Below are 20,190 nucleotides of genomic sequence, written 5' to 3' on the forward strand. Positions count from 1 at the left end.
TTTTATCTATTCAAATGTAAAAAGATACAGCTTATATTTTCCTGTACATTTTCCCGACTAGTTGGTGATACATGAAAGGAACAACTTCTGATTTTAAAAAGCCACCACTTGTCACACTTTGTTCCTTGTTGCCATTAAGACTACATAGGTGCTGATGCTTGGTAGTTGGTAACTGTTCGGGGATTCATTGTTATTTATTTTGTACATAACCTGTGCTGTAGACAACTCACAATATATATTATAGTTATGCATTATAAAAGTATCAACTTGGATATGACACCATGTTGTTTTTCATTCATTTCTATTGATTAGCGCTTTGGTAAAGCATTCAATCATTGTATGCAGAGCAGCAACAAATCTGGAGGATTGAAATGGTTTTAAACGTCTAATTATACGATTGTTTTTTGTGCCTCCATCCTGGCGACCGCTGTAGCTGGAGGCATTTTTTCAGCTCTCCATACGTACCTTCGTAAATACGTCTGTCGCATCCTCGTGAACGTGATGTTTCAAGAAGGGCTTGATGGTTTCTTCAAATTTGGCACAAACATTTATTTGGTCACGGAGAGAAACTGATTTTAAAGGGGTCAAAGGTCAAGGTCACTGGCACCGCATGTCAATTCATTCTCGTGAACGTGATACCTCATTAAAGCCTCGAAGGATTTTTTTTTTTTCAAATTTGGCACAAACATTCAATCGGACTCAAGGATGAACTGGTTAGACTTTGATGATCAAAGGTCAGAGGTCAAAATCCCTGTGACCTCATGTCTGTCATATCCATTCATCCTGTTCTCATGAATGCAATATCTCCAGATTGCCTTGAGGTGATTTGTTAAAATTTGGCAAAAACATTCACTTGTACTTGAAAATGAAGTGATACGATTTGTTTGGTCAAAGATCGAAGGTCAGTGTGACCTTTCAAAGATTAAATACAAGTAAAGTCATGAACATGACAGTTTTCTGTTGCATGAGGCTTATGCATTATGTTTCATTTCATTAAAGATACCAGAAATAATTGTTTGTTTTTGTACATTAAAATTTTCAAGGCCTGAATTTCTTTGAAAAAAAATATTTTTCAATCTTTATTCTGTTTACAGAATTGAAGAGTAATCTGTATTTTGTGGGTGAAAGACAACCAGTAAAGATAACATATCCTAATTTGACAAGGAATAGCCTATAGAAGTATCAATCCCTTGAAGGGGACAAGTGTAACGTCATTTAATAAAAAAAAAAAAAAAAAAAATTGCTCAGTTTTATATGACATGATCTCCGAGACTGAGAAGTGTGCTTTATTTTGAAAAGCCTGACCAGAAGTGTGATGCGTCCTCATCGGCTGTAATTGTTGTGGGACAAACACTGGGTGGGACAAACACTGGGAGGGACAAACAGACAAAACACTGGGTGGGACAAACACTGGGTGCAAAGTGGCGATGCGGGCTCGACGGAGGGAGTCAATCCTTTTCACAGGAGGAAGTAAAGTCTTCACAGAAAGTTGTTAGAGGCGAAACACGAGCTTTGAAGATGGTGCTGAAACAGTGGCAGTCGCGACTTAACCGGTTGAGTTTTAACCCAGAAAAGTGGTTTAATCCTCGTTTTATTCAAAACGGAGCGTCGAGTTTGACAGCTGTCAACATCTCGGCGTGTTTCCGGACTGTCATCTCTCCATCTCCTGTGAACTTTGAGAAGAGAGGCAGACGAGCTCCTGGACTGAGGAGGCATCTTCCTGCCGGGACGCGGACGTCCGCCAGAGGTAACAAACTTTTAGTTATACTGGAAATCAAAAATCAAATCACTTTAAAAGCGTTTATCAGCAAAACTAGCTCCAGTTTGTGGCTGGAGACATTGACGGACTGACTTGAATATATTACTGAAATTTAAAAAAAAAAAAGTGCATAATTTCTTATGCTGGACGTCCTTCAAAACCCCTCGCGAGACTTTAAAGTTGAATTAAAATCTCTGTTGAGTTTCAGTATCCTTTTTGAATGTCAAAATAAAAGCCCTCTTCCGGTCTGTTTGGTCATTTTTACTGCATTAGATTAATCACTCTAGGGCTGCACATAAAAATCATTTACATTATCGATTAATACGTCAATTATTTTCTTGATTAATAAACTAGCTGTTTGGTCTTTTAAATGTGTAATTTAAATGTAACGACTAATGAGTCCTAAAGCCCGTGGTGCCGCCTACAATGACTTTGTTTTGTTCCGGCCAACAAGCCAAAAGGTTGTTATTATTAGTGAGGATTAAAGGAACCAGAAAATAGAGATTTAAGTAGAATTTTAGCATTTTTATTAAAAATCTTAAAAGTTTCTGATTAACATCCTGTAACTAATCAACACAGGGCAACATCACACTATCTTATTTTACGGCTTGCTTGCATTGCAATCTTAATGACATAAATGCCACAGAGTGCATTTTGGAGCGGGAACCAGCGTTTCGTTATTCTGGTCACACGGGCCACATCTGGAATGGACAACCCAGTCTTCATGGATGAAACCTCCTGACTTACAACTCTTGTGATCAGCTGTGTTTGACATTTCTCGAGCCAAACCCTGATGCTACATCAGTGTTTTCAGTTTAAACCACTGCCCACATCCCACTCTGTGTTTGCATAATATGAAACTGTGCCTCCCTGTTTTCCAGGTGTGTCGCCCCCCACAAACTGTTTTTAAATAACAACGTTTCATAAATCATCTGTAAATTGTTTGAAAAAGTGAAGCAGAATGAATTGTACAGTCCAACATCAAGAAGGACATGTTTACAGATGTAAACATCACCTGCAGATATACTTTACATTAGGAATTTGACTGCGTACATGGCCTTAATAAAATGTATATTTAAAAAGCACCTCATCGTCCATGTGATAAATGCCGACAGCTCACAGTAGCTGGAGAATGTACTATTTATTTTATGTACTTTTTCTAAAGTACAGAGGTTACATGCAGTAAAAGAAACATCTGTACAGTGTGATTTAAGATGGTATCGTGACATACAGTAGTAAAGAAGGGAAAAGTAATATCTGTGTAACTCCAGTGTCCTGTGTATTCATTTCCTGGTTTCAGAGCTAAGTACCTCGACCAAAACCTTCCAGTATGACCTGAAACCAGATGTCCCAAAGTCTCAAGGCCGCAAGCTGTTTTTTGACACTCATGCTGTGGTGCGACTCCTCGAGGAAAATGGTTTGGTTTCTTCTATTACTTCAAAAATGACTTTGTTAATAACAAACTTCTGATTTGTGTACATAGGTATATATTTGTTTCTTAGCTGTATATATGTCTATTTATGTTTTATATGTATATAGTTCCTTGTATGTGTAAACATACCTGGCCAATAAAGCTGATTCTGATTCAGATTTTCCTCATGAAGAACATTTTTTTTTCTCCATCAACAGGTTTCACGACTCAGCAAGCTGAAGTGATGGTTAATGTATTGGTGAGGATGACAAACTCCAACATGGACGTCATTTATAGTGACATGGTAACCAAAATGCAGCAGGTGAGACTTATAAGAGGAACTTTTTATACTCTATATTTACAGTAAGTAAAATAGTAAGCAGGTCCTGTTTGTGTCTGTCAGTCTCTCAAACATCTGTGTCTCTCATCCTGTAAAAGTCAATAAATCAACATCATTGTGTTTATCTTTCAGGGCACATTTATACCATTCGAACACCACTGACTTAAATACAAACTGTCAAATTTGGTTGTTTAGAAAACATTTCGTGGGCATGATGATTTGATGTGGGATTATTGTTCCCAGTCACAGGAAAGTCTGAGGAACCTGGAGAATAAGAGTTATTATACCACACGTCTTCTGGACCATCGTCACTAACTCAGTATTTAGACAATGTTGAGATTAATTGTCTTTTGTAAATAGAGGAGGGAAATAAAATCTATGGACAATCTGATGTTTTTTGTTCCTTGAGGAAATTTACACCTTTTATGCAAAGTTACTGTAATAAAATATACAGAAATTCGTATTCACTATCATTTCCCTATTTGCCCTTCAATGAAATACAGTTTCCCTTCATTAAAGGCATTAGATTTACATCATGATTTGCAGTTCTCAGCCATATCAGCTAAAAGAGTTCACCATCCACCTTGTGATGTAAATAAGTACCTTTGAACTGCAGTCCTTGTGTTTCTCCTTTTAACTGTTGTGTGTGTTGTGTGATTGTTGTCAGGAGATCATGTTGCAGCGTGTGATGTCTCAGATAGCAGCGGTTAAGAAGGACATGATCATCCTTGAGAAGAGCGAGTTCTCTACTCTGCTGGCAGAGAACGAGGTAACAAGACAAAGGCTGAAATAAACTGGATTTAATTATTAAAAATAAGTAACTAATACATTTTAGATCGATATAAATCAGTCCCAGCAGTGTTACTGCAGATCAAGTTGTCGGGGAACCCAGTTGATACCAAAGTAGAAGATTGTATGACTTTCTTGCTTTATGATTGTCAAACATGAATAACTGTACAGTAAATTATAAGCGTTTCCTTCTGTTTTTGACCTGACATTTTCAGTATTTTAACATTTATTCCAGAAATTAAAGAACCAGTTTTTACAGCTGAAGGTCCAACTGGCTGTAAGTGCTTCTTATTATTATTAATTATTACTTAAATCAGACCCTCCATAGTACTAATAATTGATAATTGAACTTGACTTGGTTGAAGTATTTGTATTATGTTTTATTACGCTGTCGTGATGTTGTGACTTTTCCTCTGTGTGTCTCCTCCACCACGCTGCAGGATGTCATGAATAAATTGCGCTCAGACACTATTTTGGACATGAATTTGGAGAAAAGTCGTGTTAAAGAATTGGTAAGTGTTTGAGGAAAGCAAATCATAGGTGATATTATTGTTTAGAAATCAGTGGATTGGACTTAAAATGTTGTATTTAAAATCACAGATGACTTTATTGTTGAAACGTGATGTTTTGAAAGTTGCTCTCTTTAATATATGTGTCTCTTCTAACACATATCAATACTGTATCTAATGCTCCACACGGCTATGAAACCTGTCAGAGAAGTGTACGTTTTTAATCAAACGGATGGAGGAATATTGACAGTAAATTCGGAACAAGCAAACCACACGTGTGACAGACGAGCTCATTTTCCCTCGCCTCAGAAAGCTGGTGGAGGTAATGAACAAAACGTGAACATGGCAGAAACATCTGCGTAAACACCGTGAAAACCACATTTTTAACCTTCTGACAACTCAACGTGGTATTTTCTGACAACAACAAGACGTATCATGAGCAGAGCTAGCAATCAGCACCAAGGAGGAGCATTTTCACGTTGGAGCTGCGGTGACAGACTGAAAGGACGGGGCGGGTGCAGGGTGGAGTTTTCCATATCGCTGAGCTGCTGGCTCGAGCAGCAGGCGAGTGCCAGAGGGACGGGTGGAGGCGGAGGCAGGGATTAGTTGCATATTCATAGATCCGCCGTACTGATCCCTACTGAATTAAGACAAAGGAGTTACATCTAAGCCACTGTTCTCTTGGAAAAAAAACCCCATCTAAAACTGTCATTTTGTCGGACAGAGATGAGTTTTTAGGGGTTTAATAAAATGTTGTTTGTGTTTTCAGAAAGCAGAGCATGACAAGAAGCTTCTAGAAACGCGGACTGAGATCATGGAAATGGTTTGTATACGTGCAGGACACCTACAGAGTCTTATTAAATATCCTTTCTGGTTTATTGCTATCGACATAACAAGCAGTGATTTGGGCTCTTCTCCATAGTTCATACTTTGTGTTATAAACGTAGTGACTGGTAGGTGTTCGGTCGGCTTTTCTTTCACATCTCTGTCTATTTGCCGTTTCTTTACAGACTGCAGAACAAGATCGCCACCTGACTCAGACAAACATGAAAATAGACACTGAAGTGGCTGGTTTGAAGACCATTTTAGTGTCTCATAAACTGGATACTATAAAATACCTCGCAGGTAGGGCACGATGGCACTTCGAAAGTTTAGTCAGCAATCATCACAATGTCTTTCAATGTCAAATTATTCCTTTTGAAGGGGAATAGTTTCATCTTCATTTCAGTGGAAAAGAAACTGTTTTCAGAGTCTTATTCAGAAGAGAACCAATGGTGCAATTTGTAAATTATTCATTTAAAAGTTATTGAGTACATGAATGTGCTAATTTGGACATCTTTATTTTGAACTTAATCAGAAAACTGAACTTTTTAACACTTGAAAAGTAGCTGATATAACATTTTTGAGAATACAAAAAAGAGTCTGTCACAGCGACACGTCGAAGCCCTTTAAGACTTCTGATTGTTGAATGTTTTTTCTCTCTTTCAGGTTCAGTGTTCACCTGTCTCACCGTGGTCTTGGGTTTCTATCGTATTTGGATGTAAACATGGCTTTTATTATGACTTTCAAATGATCCGCGGTAAAACTTGAACCTTTAATGGATCCTGCAGATTCAACAAAATCACCTCTGTTTCCCTTCTGACCTCATTTTGTTGCATTGTATTGATCAATTTGCCTTTACTGGTGCAATCATATTCATTTTCTCAGAAGTAAAAGTTTTGAAGAACGGGTCTCCCACCTGGTCACTGGTGGAACTTTTTGATTAATGAAACTTATAGCCTGAAAGCTAATTAATATTTTTTTTTTTTACTTCCCATTGTCATCTTTTGGCTGCTGGAACAAAGTTACTAGATTCACTTATACGTTTTGCACTAGATGTTTTATTCAGATGGTAATTTACTGTCTCCATTTAAAAAATGCAGAAAATTAAGCACTGAGCTCTAATGTTGTCTGACATTGAAGAATAACTTTTTTTTGTTATGTAAATATTATATATACATATCAAGCTGTTGATACTGAACACAACTATCAGAAGGAGATGCGGTCAGTGTGACTCTTAATCACTCCAGTCTGTTTTCACAAATATTTCACTGGTTTTTATCTTTACAATTTGTGGTGTCAAAAATATCGGAAAGAATTGTGGACTGATATTATTTAATATTTGAATGAAATTGTCAAAAAAATTTTACCTTTCCAAACAAATGAAGTGTTTGATTCAATTTGTGTTTTTGTGTAGTGATTTCTAAATAAGGTCGATTTATTGTATTACCTTTGGGTTTCGAGGTATTTTGGTAATCTATAAGCAATAAAGTGATACGGAAAATATTGAGTTTGTTATTTTTTTTTTTTGATGGCGTTATACCTGGCTTTTATTTTGAAACACACTTGAACCGGAAGTGTTTTCCCGAGTGGAGCCGCTGGGCTGCATTGACAGCACGTGTGTAGCTGTTGGAGACGTGTGTGCATGACGTATTTGCGTTCATATTTTTCACCATTTAACAAGGACTTTATAAATGTCAGTCGTGTTGTCATTAGCGTGGTTGCTTGTTGTAGTTTGTTGTAGTTTTGCAGGCTCCTTTTTATTTATTTTTGTGAGTGTTTCCTGCAGTCATGGCTGATGCGTTTAGCAGCAGCTCGGAAACTGTAATCCAGCGTGTGGTCGACGTTACAGTGAAGACAAACACCCCCGAGGAGAAACTCCAGGAGCTGTTTCAGATCAACAAGACCTGCGACTTCATTCGTGAGCATCAGTTTCAAAAGGTGGGGGCAACTCTTTTAGTCTTTGATCATGCAAACATCTGTTTACATGAGATTGATAGTCTATTTCTGGTTTAGTAAACCTCTGTGATGAGTTGTCTGAAGGGCAGGAGTGGCTCATACTTTTATTAATATTGTATAAAATGGTTGCAATTCCCAGGTGGCTCTGCAGTTTCCTGACGAGTTGCTGGTGGATTCAGTTGCAGTATCAGAGGAGATCAGGACCAACACCGGTGCCAAGACCTTTATTCTGGGAGACACGTCCTATGGCAGGTAACTGTTGTAATAATGCTCTCATGCTACAGTTTTTATTGCTTTGAGGTGAGAAGCTTTAGTCTAGCAGGTGAATGTGAAGTCAAGTTTACGTGCTAATTTCCCCATTTTGACGAGCTCACACTTGTCATTTTTTAAGATTTGTAATAGCCTCTCTGACTCTGTTTTAGTAAATGAGAATATTAAACTTGTGAGAGTGTATTTCATATAATTTCGCTGATTTTCTTTTGTTTCACTCAGTACAGTGGCATGTCAGAGTTGTAAAACACCAGCTTTTGCCTCTAATACTGTGACTTTTATTTCGATACGTGAGCATAGATCCATAACGTGGTCACACTGCTTATAAAACAGTAAGTAGGTATAAGTCGAAGTTTTATGTGGTTTGTGTGCAGTTGCTGTGTGGACGAGGTAGCTGCAGAGCATGTGGGAGCTGACTGCATCGTTCACTACGGCAGCGCCTGCCTCAGCCCGTCCAACCGGCTGCCGCTGATGTACGTCTTTGAGAGGAGGCCGGTGGATGTGGAGAAGTGTGCCTCCTCCTTTAAGGAGCTCTACCCGGACACGCGCAGTCACATCATCATCCTCTACGATGTCAACTATGTTCACGCCATCGGTAAGTTATTATCCTCTTGTGTCTGATGTCTGACATCATTGCTAATCACAATGTGTAATGCCTCACAAATCTATGATATCTTTAAGATGAATACAGTAGGACAAATGATTAATTATGAGCATCCTCAGTCCACAAACATAAATTCCAGTGAGTGAATACACCCTACTGTGCCTTTGAAAATGAACGTTGCTTTATTTTGCATTTTAACTCTATTTCTGTTGAATTTTATGCATTTGATCTGTTTTTATATGAAACACTGCATGTCATTGTTCTTGCTGTGAAGCACCTTGAGCTGCATTTCTTGTATGAAAGGTGCTACACAAATAAAGTTGATTATTATTGTTATCATTTTTCCAGATGATCTTCTGACTCTTCTGTCACCGGAGTATCCAAACCTCGTCGCCTCAGCACTCGTCGTCGAAGGGGAGCAGTGTTACAGTCACGGCCAGATTAAAACACAAAGCAATGAGTCCTGTCCGTCCGAGCAGGACGACACTCGGGTTGTTTGTCGGTTTGGAAGACGGTTCTCCCTGAAAAGTGGCTCAAGCATTACAGATTACAACATGTTCTACGTCGGCCAGGAGGGAGCGACGCTACGAAACTTCATGATGACGTGGAACCGCTGCTCGTTCTGCTCCTTCGACCCTGCGACGACGAAGGGCAGGAGGGAGTCCATCAGCATCAACCGCGCTCTGATGAAGCGATATTACGCAATAGAAAGGGCCAAAGACGCCAACGTGGTCGGCATCCTGGTCGGCACGCTGGGCGTGGCCGATTACCTCACCATCATCCAGCAGCTGAAGGAGACCGTCCGCCGGGCCGGCAAGAAGAGCTACATGTTCGCTATGGGGAAACTGAATGTCCCCAAACTGGCAAACTTTCTCGAAATTGACATCTTTGTTTTAATCGCGTGTCCCGAGAACTCGCTGTTGGACTCCAGTGAGTTTTATAAACCTGTGGTGACGCCGTTCGAGATGGAGGTGGCCTGCAACAAGAAGAGGGAGTGGTCAGAGGAATACGTCACAGACTTTAGACATCTCCTGCCAGGTCTGATTGGGATTTATTCACAGTACAAATTTACAAATGAATTATTTTCTATGCTAAGGAACTGTATGAAAAATGTTACGGGGGACGGGTTGTGTAATTTTATTTTTGCTGAAGCAGCGTAAGTTTGGCCTTCTTGTGGGAGCTGTGAAGGGTTTCTAATCCTTCCTATCTTGGAAAAACACCAAATACATATGAACTTAATAGTGATCCAAAACATCTGATACAGTTATTCAATGTTGTACCTACCAGAAAAGTTAAAGCTGACAAACACTTTAAGTTCAGCCTTTTGTTTAGGCTTTATTCAAAAGCATAGTGGCTCGATTAATAACCATTATGTTTTGTTTCCCAGTGATAGTCCTTTTAATATATGTATTTGTAGGCACAGTGAATATTATTGTATGTTATGCTTTTAGGTGGATTACACGTCCTCAGAAATTTGAATACAGCTCTTAATTAGCATGTTGTAGCTGCTATCTATTTTTATTAAAAGTAGGAAAATGAAGGTTGTGAAAGTTTTTTTTTGTGTTTCCAACTTCCTTTGTGTTTCCTCAAACTTGTTCCAGGTAGACAGAGCCACGTGCCTTTGGCTGATGAGCAGGAGGAGGGCGATGAGACGGACGTTTCATTGATCACTGGAGCTCTGCGCAGCAACAATCTGTTGACCAGCGAGCCTGCAGAGTCCCCGTTCGGGACGTCTGTGGTCCTGAGGAACCAGGCGCTGACTGTAGCCAACACAAACTCAGCCGGTACGAGACGATCACAAACTTCTGCTTCACTTATTGAATGTAGATTTATTTTTGAATTTTGCATGTGCACAATAATTGTTACACTTTATGCATGAGAGCCTTTCTCAGGACAAAAACTGCACGGTGTTGTACAGTTTTACACAGACGCAGAAGTAAACATCCCTAACTGACATGTTGTTTTTGTTTTTTTTCCAGCATCTTTTCTGGCAGGTCGAAGCTGGCAGGGTTTAGAGCAGAAGTTGGGAGAGACGCCTGTGGTGAAAGCAGTGAAGGGCAGGAGAGGCATCGCTATTGCATATGAAGAGGAGGGAACATCTTCATGATCATTTCACCAGCAAAGTCTTCAACTGATTATTTATTCATTCACAAATGCACCAAATGTATAATATATAACTTGTAATTACTGGAGGCTGTAAGTATTTTATGTTTTTCACAAAGTCAGTACCAGATTCCGCTCGTTTTAATTACCGTATTACTTTCCGAGTGTTATAAACAGTTAGAAGCTGTTATACTGCTGTCAAGATCATGGTGTATTTTAATTGTAAAAAATAAATATATGCAAAAAGATTTAGGCCTTAATTAATGAAAATTTGGTTGATTATAAATCGTTTTTTGCAGAAGGTACCGACCAGTTTTCATCTTTGGTCACTGAACCGTATAACTTATATAAATTACTGGCCATTCACAGGAACTTCTTCCACAAAGGATGCAGGAAATATACCCGTGTTCCCGTTACATTTCCCTTCCAGCCAGTCCTGGTTTACTAAAGAAAAAGAAAATATCATCAATTAGAATCATATTTCTTGATTTAATCGTGGTGTTTCCAAATGTTTCATATTTATATTTGGACAGTATATTAGTATCACCTCTGGACAGCAATGTGATTTTGTCCCCTCGTTGGAAACTCAGGTCCTCTGGGTTTGACGAGTCGTAGGAGTGAAGTGCCACAAAGTGAATCTTGTTCTGTGGCTTTTCAACAGTTTGCTAAAATCACAAAACAAACAATACTTTTCAGATTAATTTTATTATAAGCCAAATGTTTTTTCCAGCAAAGTTCTACTTAAACTTAATAACTTTGAAAAGTGGGCCTCATATTTATCCTGCATTTTGTATGTTTAACACTGAATCAATAGAATTTGTATGTTTAGTCGCTCACCCACACAGACACATTTATCTTCAAAATTATAGTGAATGTAAATGAAAAGTGAAAATATTTTGAGTTGTATGTATTTGCATTCCTTTTCAGGGCAACATAATGCCAGAGGGTTGTAGTACACCCTTCAGTCCACCAGACTATACTGTACTGTATCTGTGTCACCTTCAGCCTCGCCTAGCTGTAAACAGAAAGGTGTTTTAGGTTTAGCCACCAAAAATCATTTATTTAAGGTCAGCAAAGGGTGGTGGTTTGAGTTAAATTAAGTGACCTTCATTTTAAACCGGGGTCATTCATGCCTGTACTTTTCACAACTGGGTGAGGCGCAAAGTGACACTGACACTGACACGGTCTCCTCCAGTGGACTGAAGGGTGTATTACACTCTGCTGTGATACCAGGATGTACAGGGACAGACTTCAGTTAATCTGCATTCAAATTCTTTCAGTCAGTACATAATGCAGAGGCTTCCATAGTGGCAGTGTTGCTTTTCCACCCTGATGAAAATTTAATTCTCAGGAAACATGAATAGTTTATGAAGAAGATCCTCTGAAACGTCTCAAAACTAATATTACGAAACTGCTCTGTCAACCAATAGGACGTGTTTTATGAGGACAGCTCAGAGCAGAGCATCCCCCCCCCTCTTTACCTCCTTGGTGTTACACCACAAAGTGATGCACCCACCGCTGCCACGGCTCCACACACTGTCCATCTCTGTGTCGGCATCGATCACACTTTGTCCTCCAGCCTCGGAGGTGAAACTAAATCGAACAAAAGCAGTGAATTATATTCTCGAGCAGTAAGACGATCTACCAACTTCACTCCCAAGATTTTTTTAAATGAGCTCCCTACCTCAAGGTGACAGCAGTAGATGGCAGATTCAGTTTCCTGCTGATCGTCTCGATCAGGATCCCGTAGGGAGACCCACGTGGTACTGACACAGCAAAGGTGAATGTGAAACGGACCTTGACGACACATGAATTGTCGTTGGACTGCTCCTCCTGGCATTAATGGAAGTACACAAGGAGCATCCACTTAAACATTTCAATACTTCACATGAATCTTATTTATGCACAGGACTGGACAAATCAGGGAAATGCCTCAGCATACCTTACGTTCAGCGTTTTCTCTGCTGTTACCACCGGGAGTAAGACCTTAAATACACAGAATGAGACATAGAAGTTGGGTCATCTGCGGCTTAAATATTTGTTGTTGCTTCAAACTGTGTTTCAATTAAGTGTACCTTGTACTCTTTCAGGTCTAATTGGTGGTTCTTGACTCAGAGATGCAGTTATTCCCTGTTTATGGCCATTCCCATTCAAAAAACAAAAATAGAGATATAACAACAATATCTTCACCAAAATTTCAGAAATACGACTGTTGAGGTATTTAAACACACATTTTAAAGAAAATTGTTTTTTAGAGATGAGAATGCTCTTAAAAATACTACGAGGCTATCTGCAAAACAATAAATGATTCATACTGCTGTAATTGTTACACAATTGTATCTAACTATGACAGTAATATATTATGACACCAACCAAATCATGTAAAAAATAACTGCTCACCTTGTTGGTTTTAGAGGCCAAAGAGATGTCCAAACGTTCCAGGTAATTATAAGGAACAAGCCCCCTCTATTTGACATCATAATGACGATTACTCTTAACTGACAACAGCATTGACATGAATTCTCATAATGTGATGTGAATAGTGGGTTTTATGCACAAAAAATAAAACATCTTCCATCAATGAGTCTCCTGTCAGGTTGAGATTCTGTAAGCAGATGTCTTACTCTTTCATTGAAGACCACAGACGCCCAGTTATCGGCATCCTTCTGCAGCACAAACACAATGTTGCCCGGGACGACAGCCAACTCATCACTGGTCTCTGGAACGAACTCAAACATCACAGTGTGCGGTATTCCCTCCAAAGCCCTGCAAAGACACGAGACACATTTCATCCTGCGAAAGCATATAAATTCATAGATATGGTTGATATTGGTTCTTATTTCATATTTCCACTAAGAGCTGTTTTCAGTGTTCGTCAATGTCAAAATCTTGTCGAGTAGGAAGGTAATTAGCAATCATCTTTAGAAAGAAAACTGAAAACAAATCATATTATCTAACGTGTATCTATCCATGATGTGTATTTGTACAGCTTGTAAACTGTTGTACCTCAGAACCTCGGGTTCTTTTGGACAAGTTGGACCGTCTTCAACCTGTCCCATGTAAACAAAAACACAAAGCATCTCATTGGTCTCTGACATGGTGCAGCACAACATCCCTGCAATGTTAAAGTGAGAACTGTGTGATGAAATAGAACAGAAAATGTCATTAATGCATATATGTATAATGTAGCATATGTAAATACAAGTTCCCTTCCATCATGTTCATCAATGATGCTCCACCTGCTGCTGCTGCTCCACCTGCTGCTGCTACTACAACCTAGCCTCCTCTGGTGGCTGCGGCCTGGGCCTGTTCATCCTGCTGCAGCCTGGCCTCCACCTGCTGCTGCTGCTGCTCCTGCTGTTGCTGCTGCTACTCCACCTGCTGTTGCTACTCCACCTGCTGTTGCTACTCCACCTGCTGCTGCTACCCCACCTGCTGCTGCTGCTACTCCACCTGCTGCTGATGCTCCACCTGCTGCTGCTGCTACTCCACCTGCTGCTGCTGCTCCACCTGCTGTCCACCTGCTGCTGCTCCATCTGCTGCTGCTACTACAACCTAGCCTCCTCTGGTGGCTGCAGCCTGACCCTCCTCAATCTGCAACAGCCTAACCTATTGCTTATTGGTTTGGACATGTTTCATCCACTAAAACCTTCCTGGCCTTTTTGGCTTTCAATCATTTATATTTTCTGGATCACATCAGCTCCTACAAGCTGCCTTTCTAGCAGGTACACACGGGAGACTGCCATCATTTCTAACGGTGTTGGTACATTGGACTTTAGTTTATCAACCAGGGACATTTCAACCTTCTGGTTTACAAAGACTTTTGGACTTCCCACTTGGTATGTAACAAAGCCTATTTCTTTGTATTCTCACATGTTCTTGCAGCAGTTCCACGACTCCTCTGCTTTAATTTTGACCAAACAGTCATTGAAAGATAACCAAATGCAACATTTTAGTACTGTCCTCAGCCGTGTATTAATCATTCTTATGTTATTCATCTCTGGAAATGTTCACCCAGACCCTGGGCCCGCTATTCATTGTCCCACTGCCTCTAATCTGTCGTTTAATGATTTTTGTGACCGTAAATCATTGGGCTTTCTACATGTCAATATCTGTAGTTTGTTGCCAAAACTTGACTATTTAAAATCTTGGGTGCACACTGCAAACCCTGATGTTCTGGCTGTCTCTGAATCATGGCTTAAGAAAGGTGTCTCGGATCTAGAAATTCGAATACCCGGTTACAACGTCTTTCGTCAGGATAGATCCACCAAGGGTGGCGGCGTGGCTTTATTTGTAAAAGACCATTTGCAATGTTCTGTTACGCTGTCTAAATCAGTCCCCAAACAATTTGAACTGTTACTGTTAAAACTTAAACTATCAACAAATTTCACTCTGTCTGTAGCTGTTTGCTACAGACCACCCTCTGCTCCAGCATGCACATTAAGAGCTCTCGGTTTACTGTTGGCCCCTCACATTTCCTCTGAGTTTGTCCTTCTGGGTGACCTAAACTGGAATATGATCAACCCCCCTGATTTAGTTACACAGCAATTTGATGCTTTAAACCTCTTTCAAATTGTATCTGAGCCAACCAGACATAATTTGAAATCACCGTCGTCTGCCACACTGATCGATATCATTCTCACTAACACTCCATCAAACTACCAATCTGGAGTCTTCAGTCAAGACTTGAGTGACCACTGTGCCATTGCATGCGTTCGCTCCGGCCTCTCTGTCAAACATCCACCGGTGATTGTGACCAAGCGCTCACTGAAAAACTTTGACAATCAGGCCTTCCTGCATGATGTTTCAGCTGCGTCTTGGGAAAGAATCAATCTTATCCCCTCAGTGGAAGACGCATGGTCTTATTTCAAAAACACCTTTAGCCGAATCATTGAGAAACACGCCCCATTGAAACGATTCCGGACGAAGAATCGATACAGCCCCTGGTTTAGTCATGATTTGGCGGCTCTGATCCGCCTAAAAAACACCTCATGGCGGAGAGCGAGGTCTTCCCAGTCTGCTGCTGACTGGCTGGCCTTCAGACAATACAGGAATAAGACAACACAGGCGATCAGGAAGGCCAAAATCAGTTATTACAAAGAAGAATTCTCAGCCAGTGGCTCTGACGCCAAGAAATTTTGGAAAACAGTAAAATCCATGGAAAACAAACTTGCTTCTCTGCATCTACCCACTTCTTTGATCTTTGATGACATTGTCGTTACTGATAAACAGCGCATGGCCACACAACTCAACCAACATTTCGTGAACTCGTCTAATTTCCTTGGTGCAGCTGCCCCTGTAACAGATTCACCTAACACCCCTACTTCATCACCCAGCGTTAACAGCTTCTCCCTTCAACCTGTTAAGGTTTCAGAAGTCCTGGATGAGCTCATTAAATTAGATTCAAACAAGTCAGCTGGATCTGATGGGCTTGACCCCGTGTTTTTAAAATCAGCGGCTTATATTATTGCTTCCCCTATTACAAGACTGTTTAACCTATCATTTCATTTGTCTGTTTTCCCCCTTGACTGGAAATCGGCTACGATTCTCCCCCTCTTTAAAGGAGGCTCTGGCTCTGACCCGAACTGCTACAGGCCGATTTCCATCTTGCCCTGTTTGGCCAAAGTCTTAGAGAAACTGGTACATAAACAACTAATTCACTTCATTGACTTAAATCATATTTTGTCTGACCTGCAGTCTGGGTTTAGGAAAGGCCACGGATGTACCACCACTACACTAAAGGTCCTTGATGATGTCATCTCCGCCATGGACAACAAACAGACTTGTGTAGCTGCCTTTATAGATCTAGCCAAGGCTTTTGACTCGGTCAACCATAACATTCTCCTGCATAGACTTACCAGCATTGGCTTGTCCAGTAGATGTTGCAACTGGTTTGCTAGCTACTTGGCTGGTCGTGTCCAGCGGGTGAAGACCGAAAACATCATGTCTGAACCTCTTACCATCTCTAAAGGTGTGCCTCAAGGCTCCATCTTAGGCCCTATTTTGTTCTCCATTTATATTAACGATGTAGCCAAAGCTGCAGGAAATTCCAGGATTCATCTGTATGCTGATGATACCATCTTATATTCAGCTGGTCCTTCACTCCACTCTGCTGTATCCACTCTTCAACTAAGCCTCACCTCCATCCAACAGTCCTTCCACAACCTCCATCTGCTCCTCAACTCTAAAAAAACCAAATGTATGCTGTTTGACCGGAAAAACCTCATCATCCCCAGCCCCCCCAACATCTACAGTGCTGATGGCTCAGAGCTGGAGTTTGTCAGCTCCTACAAATACCTTGGCTTCTGGTTGGACTCATCTCTCTCATTTAATATACATATCAATAACTTTCTGGCTAAAGTCAAAGCTAGACCGGGTTTCCTGTATCGAAACAAGGCCTCCTTCACACACTCTGCCAAACTCACCCTTGTGAAAATGACCATCCTTCCTCTATTTGACTACGGCGATATAATTTATAAAATGGCATCTAAGACCACCCTCAGAAAACTGGACACACTCCACCACTCAGCAATCCGTTTTGCCACAGGTGCCCCCTTCACCACCCACCACTGTGATCTCTACAGACTGGTGGACTGGCCCTCCCTTCACACCAGGCGGCTACAACACTGGCTGCTCTTGGTCTACAAATCCCTTTTGGGAATGACCCCTCGCTACCTCTCAAATCTTCTGCACATCTCGGACAGTAATCGCCATTTAAGATCAAGTGACTTCATTAGGCTCATCGTTCCAAAAGTCCGTACTGTGTTTGGTCATAACGCCTTTCATTTTGCCTCTGCAAATGACTGGAACTCACTTCAAAACACACTCAAACTAACAGCTCTCACCTCTCTCAACATGTTCAAACTAAAGCTGCAACAAATCATAGTTGACTACTGTACCTGCTGACCAGCCCTTGCTTTTCTCTCTCTCTCTCCCCTCTCTCTTTCTCTCATTTTTATAAAGAAAATCCAGTAATCTGCCTTTCTCATTTTATTTATTTATTTTTATTAATTGTATTGTTTATTTTGGTACATAGTATTTATTCATTTACCCATGTTGTCTTTAGCCTTTTCCTCATGTGTTTGTTATACTGTTTTGTATCTGTGCTGTTTGTGTCACTGTGTGGACTGTGCTGACAGGTCATCATTGTAAATGAGAATTGGTTCTCAATTGATTTTACCTGGTTAAATAAAGGTTAAAAAAAAAAAAAAAAAAAAAAAAAAAATATATATATATATATATACATTCATGTTTTTAAGTCTCCAATATGAAATATTATAATGTAGCATAAAAAAAGCTAATAACACTTTGATTTCTTCATCATCAGACTGCATTGTGCTGTTTTTGCCCGTGTGTCACCTGTGGCTGTAATGGGGCAAATCCAGAGAACTCGTCTTGTGGGACAACAGAAGCAATAACCTGATGATAATACAGGAAAAGTAGGTTATTGATGTAACTCTGAAAAATAACAGAAGTGTTTGTCTAGAAAATGATCTCAAATGAAAATGTACGTATTGTATACATTTACTATAAACTCAGTGATGGACATTTCACTAAACTTAATAAGCTGTAATAAGGTTCAGTTTAATGGGGTTCATAATCATACGGATCAATAATGTGGTATCATCTGTTACTAATGCAAAAACATATTGTTTTACCTTTGCTTTGCCCAGGTAGTCCTTCTTCTCCAGCTCAGCAATGTAGCCCTTTTTTGGTTTGAATAGCACGTTTGATGGAAACTCAACTAGCTTGAAAAGTTTCTGTTTCTGTTGAAGTATCATTACAAGTGATATTCAAGATATTTGTCAAACAACTCTAATGTAAACATTGTTAATTCCGGTACAAGCTGTGAGCTACACTAATGTGAATAATTATAAATCCACGTGGCTAATACGAGGCTTTCTACTCCGACAAGGAAAACACTCTGAAGAAACTAAGCTGCAGTAATTATGCAGCATTTATTGTCATGGATGTAACTACATCAAAATATATTGAATAACTGAGTGAGACATTTTACTGATAGGTGAAATCTGAAGGTTTTTATATGTCCAATGGTTTCATCTTCATAATATTGACGACATCATAACTGACCAGGGTTGACTGCAGAGCTTTGTCGATGACGTTGAGCTTGGCGTCTGTCTTGTAGTCGAGAGCCTTCACGAGGTTCTCCTGGGCCTTTTCCCAGTAACCGAGCTGAGCCTCCGCCAGGGCCATGTTGTGGAGAATCTGCAGCAGGAAACATTGACGTCGAATCAGATCAGCCCTTCCCTATTCAAAATCCTTAAAGCTACTTAGATCCCTCATGCAGACACAGAGTTTTGAAGTAATACTATAATAATGGTATCATTTTTAAGATGTTTTCCCTCTCAGCCTGAAGTGAAAAGTGTTGAAGGAATGACTGATATCAGCAATGCTAATTGGAAACTCTTTTTGAATGTGAAATTAGTTGATAGGATCTGAAAAGTAAAACTTATCAAGTTTTTAAACACTTACCTCACATGCATATAATATGTATCTGAGACCAAGTGCTTTGTAATCTATCAGCTGGTTTCCCCGCAGATTTTTGAAGGCCATCTGGAAATCAGCTAAACTCTCTTCATACCTTTGGGAAAAAAAAAAAAAAAATTAAAAAAGAAATCTGGGGAATCACTTTTGCATATAATAACCCACAAATGAATGTAAGAGTGATGTAAGGAATCAAATTGTTCAAGAAATGCATGCAGAATGTGGCAATTTTGTTAAAATCTCTGGTGTGTCTTGCCTTTCCTTTCTGTAAAAGGTGGTTCCTCTTTGAAAGAAGGCGATGGCCAAATGCTCATCCTTTCGTATGCTGCCATCAAACGCCTGAGAAACATTAGAAAACACAGTAACTTCCTCTCCAAGAGCAGAAACATGGTAGACTTACTTCTTCTTTCACGGTGACTTGCACATTCAGACAGTGTAATATCGCCACACTTCATCTCAGCTATATCCACCTGATTTTTCTTTTTGATTTGTACGATTACAAAATGAATACTGTGGATATTTTTGTGTACAATGTTTTAGCCTGCACTTTACCATGCAGGTCAGACATAGACCTACCGTTTCAGCAGCATCCAAGTCTTGGTTGAGAAGATGGAGGCAGCCAATGTCAAAACCGATTTTGGAGTTTGGTTCTTGGATAGAAAGGAAGATCTTGAGTGCTGTAGAAAAATCCTGTTTGTCAACACAAGTTACAGCCTCATCCCACAGGCGCAGAGTGTCCACAAAAGACATATTTACTGGTTGGGAGTACACTGAGCGACAGACCAAATTAAGGAAGCTCTTCTTATTTATAACAGAGAGATGAGGAAGTGTGATGACAGATATTATCTGTACGCAATACCACAGCCAAGTCTTCCGATGTGATGCTCTGACGTCTGCCTTTTCAGTGTTTGTGTGTGTTAGGTAATTTAATTTTGGTATACTTTCTCATCATGGTTTACCTTTTAACATAAAAGCATAAAAGATAATGTCATACATGTGGCTCTCCAAACATCATAGGATGAAGAGGGGTGACGGAGAGCTAGAATGTAATTCTTTTTATTTATTTATTTTTTTAATTACGATTTATAGTCCAATAACTGCAGCACCAGGTACAATTTTTTA

General features: G+C 39.9%; 3 protein-coding genes across 3 annotated transcripts; 2 read left to right on the top strand and 1 right to left on the bottom strand.

The window, feature by feature from the left end:
* Positions 1 to 1,385: 1,385 nt before the first annotated feature.
* On the top strand, positions 1,386 to 7,131 carry mcur1 (mitochondrial calcium uniporter regulator 1). Its single transcript, XM_069151376.1, has 9 exons — positions 1,386 to 1,747; positions 3,060 to 3,176; positions 3,389 to 3,492; positions 4,178 to 4,279; positions 4,535 to 4,576; positions 4,740 to 4,811; positions 5,578 to 5,631; positions 5,819 to 5,933; positions 6,297 to 7,131. The coding sequence occupies exons 1-9, from the start codon at positions 1,519 to 1,521 to the stop codon at positions 6,350 to 6,352; spliced, it is 891 nt and encodes a 296-aa protein (XP_069007477.1). The 5' UTR covers positions 1,386 to 1,518; the 3' UTR covers positions 6,353 to 7,131.
* Positions 7,132 to 7,360: 229 nt separating this feature from the next.
* dph2 (diphthamide biosynthesis 2) lies at positions 7,361 to 10,811 on the top strand. The gene is made up of 6 exons (XM_069151379.1): positions 7,361 to 7,568; positions 7,726 to 7,838; positions 8,231 to 8,451; positions 8,809 to 9,498; positions 10,062 to 10,244; positions 10,440 to 10,811. The coding sequence occupies exons 1-6, from the start codon at positions 7,419 to 7,421 to the stop codon at positions 10,565 to 10,567; spliced, it is 1,485 nt and encodes a 494-aa protein (XP_069007480.1). The 5' UTR covers positions 7,361 to 7,418; the 3' UTR covers positions 10,568 to 10,811.
* ncf2 (neutrophil cytosolic factor 2) lies at positions 10,802 to 19,831 on the bottom strand. The gene is made up of 15 exons (XM_069151378.1): positions 19,645 to 19,831; positions 19,325 to 19,407; positions 19,057 to 19,165; positions 18,655 to 18,789; positions 18,222 to 18,329; positions 17,923 to 17,982; positions 13,570 to 13,613; positions 13,188 to 13,329; positions 12,964 to 13,029; positions 12,639 to 12,693; positions 12,506 to 12,549; positions 12,248 to 12,396; positions 12,045 to 12,156; positions 11,111 to 11,228; positions 10,802 to 11,007 (listed from the first exon to the last, which is right to left on the bottom strand). Exons 1-15 carry the CDS (start codon positions 19,816 to 19,818, stop codon positions 10,916 to 10,918), a joined length of 1,491 nt encoding a protein of 496 aa, XP_069007479.1. The 5' UTR covers positions 19,819 to 19,831; the 3' UTR covers positions 10,802 to 10,915.
* Positions 19,832 to 20,190: the final 359 nt, after the last annotated feature.

Source organism: Embiotoca jacksoni, unplaced genomic scaffold, assembly GCF_022577435.1.
Source record: "Embiotoca jacksoni isolate LCO1_2020_lvr unplaced genomic scaffold, fEmbJac1.0.p SCAF_17, whole genome shotgun sequence".
In the NCBI taxonomy this organism is placed as follows: Eukaryota; Metazoa; Chordata; class Actinopteri; family Embiotocidae; genus Embiotoca; species Embiotoca jacksoni.

Excerpts from the sequence above, each read along its gene's own strand:
- dph2 (XM_069151379.1), top strand. The coding sequence starts at position 7,419 with ATGGCTGATGCGTTTAGCAGCAGCTCGGAAACTGTAATCCAGCGTGTG. Across the intron at positions 7,839-8,230 it reads GGAGACACGTCCTATGGCAG|TTGCTGTGTGGACGAGGTAG; the intron begins GTAACTGTTGTA and ends GTTTGTGTGCAG. Across the intron at positions 10,245-10,439 it reads AGCCAACACAAACTCAGCCG|CATCTTTTCTGGCAGGTCGA; the intron begins GTACGAGACGAT and ends TTTTTTTTCCAG.
- mcur1 (XM_069151376.1), top strand. The coding sequence starts at position 1,519 with ATGGTGCTGAAACAGTGGCAGTCGCGACTTAACCGGTTGAGTTTTAAC. Across the intron at positions 4,812-5,577 it reads AAAGTCGTGTTAAAGAATTG|AAAGCAGAGCATGACAAGAA; the intron begins GTAAGTGTTTGA and ends TTGTGTTTTCAG. Across the intron at positions 5,934-6,296 it reads TACTATAAAATACCTCGCAG|GTTCAGTGTTCACCTGTCTC; the intron begins GTAGGGCACGAT and ends TCTCTCTTTCAG.
- ncf2 (XM_069151378.1), bottom strand. The coding sequence starts at position 19,818 with ATGTCTTTTGTGGACACTCTGCGCCTGTGGGATGAGGCTGTAACTTGT. Across the intron at positions 19,166-19,324 it reads ACCTTTTACAGAAAGGAAAG|GTATGAAGAGAGTTTAGCTG; the intron begins GCAAGACACACC and ends TTTTTCCCAAAG. Across the intron at positions 18,790-19,056 it reads ACATATTATATGCATGTGAG|ATTCTCCACAACATGGCCCT; the intron begins GTAAGTGTTTAA and ends TTCCTGCTGCAG.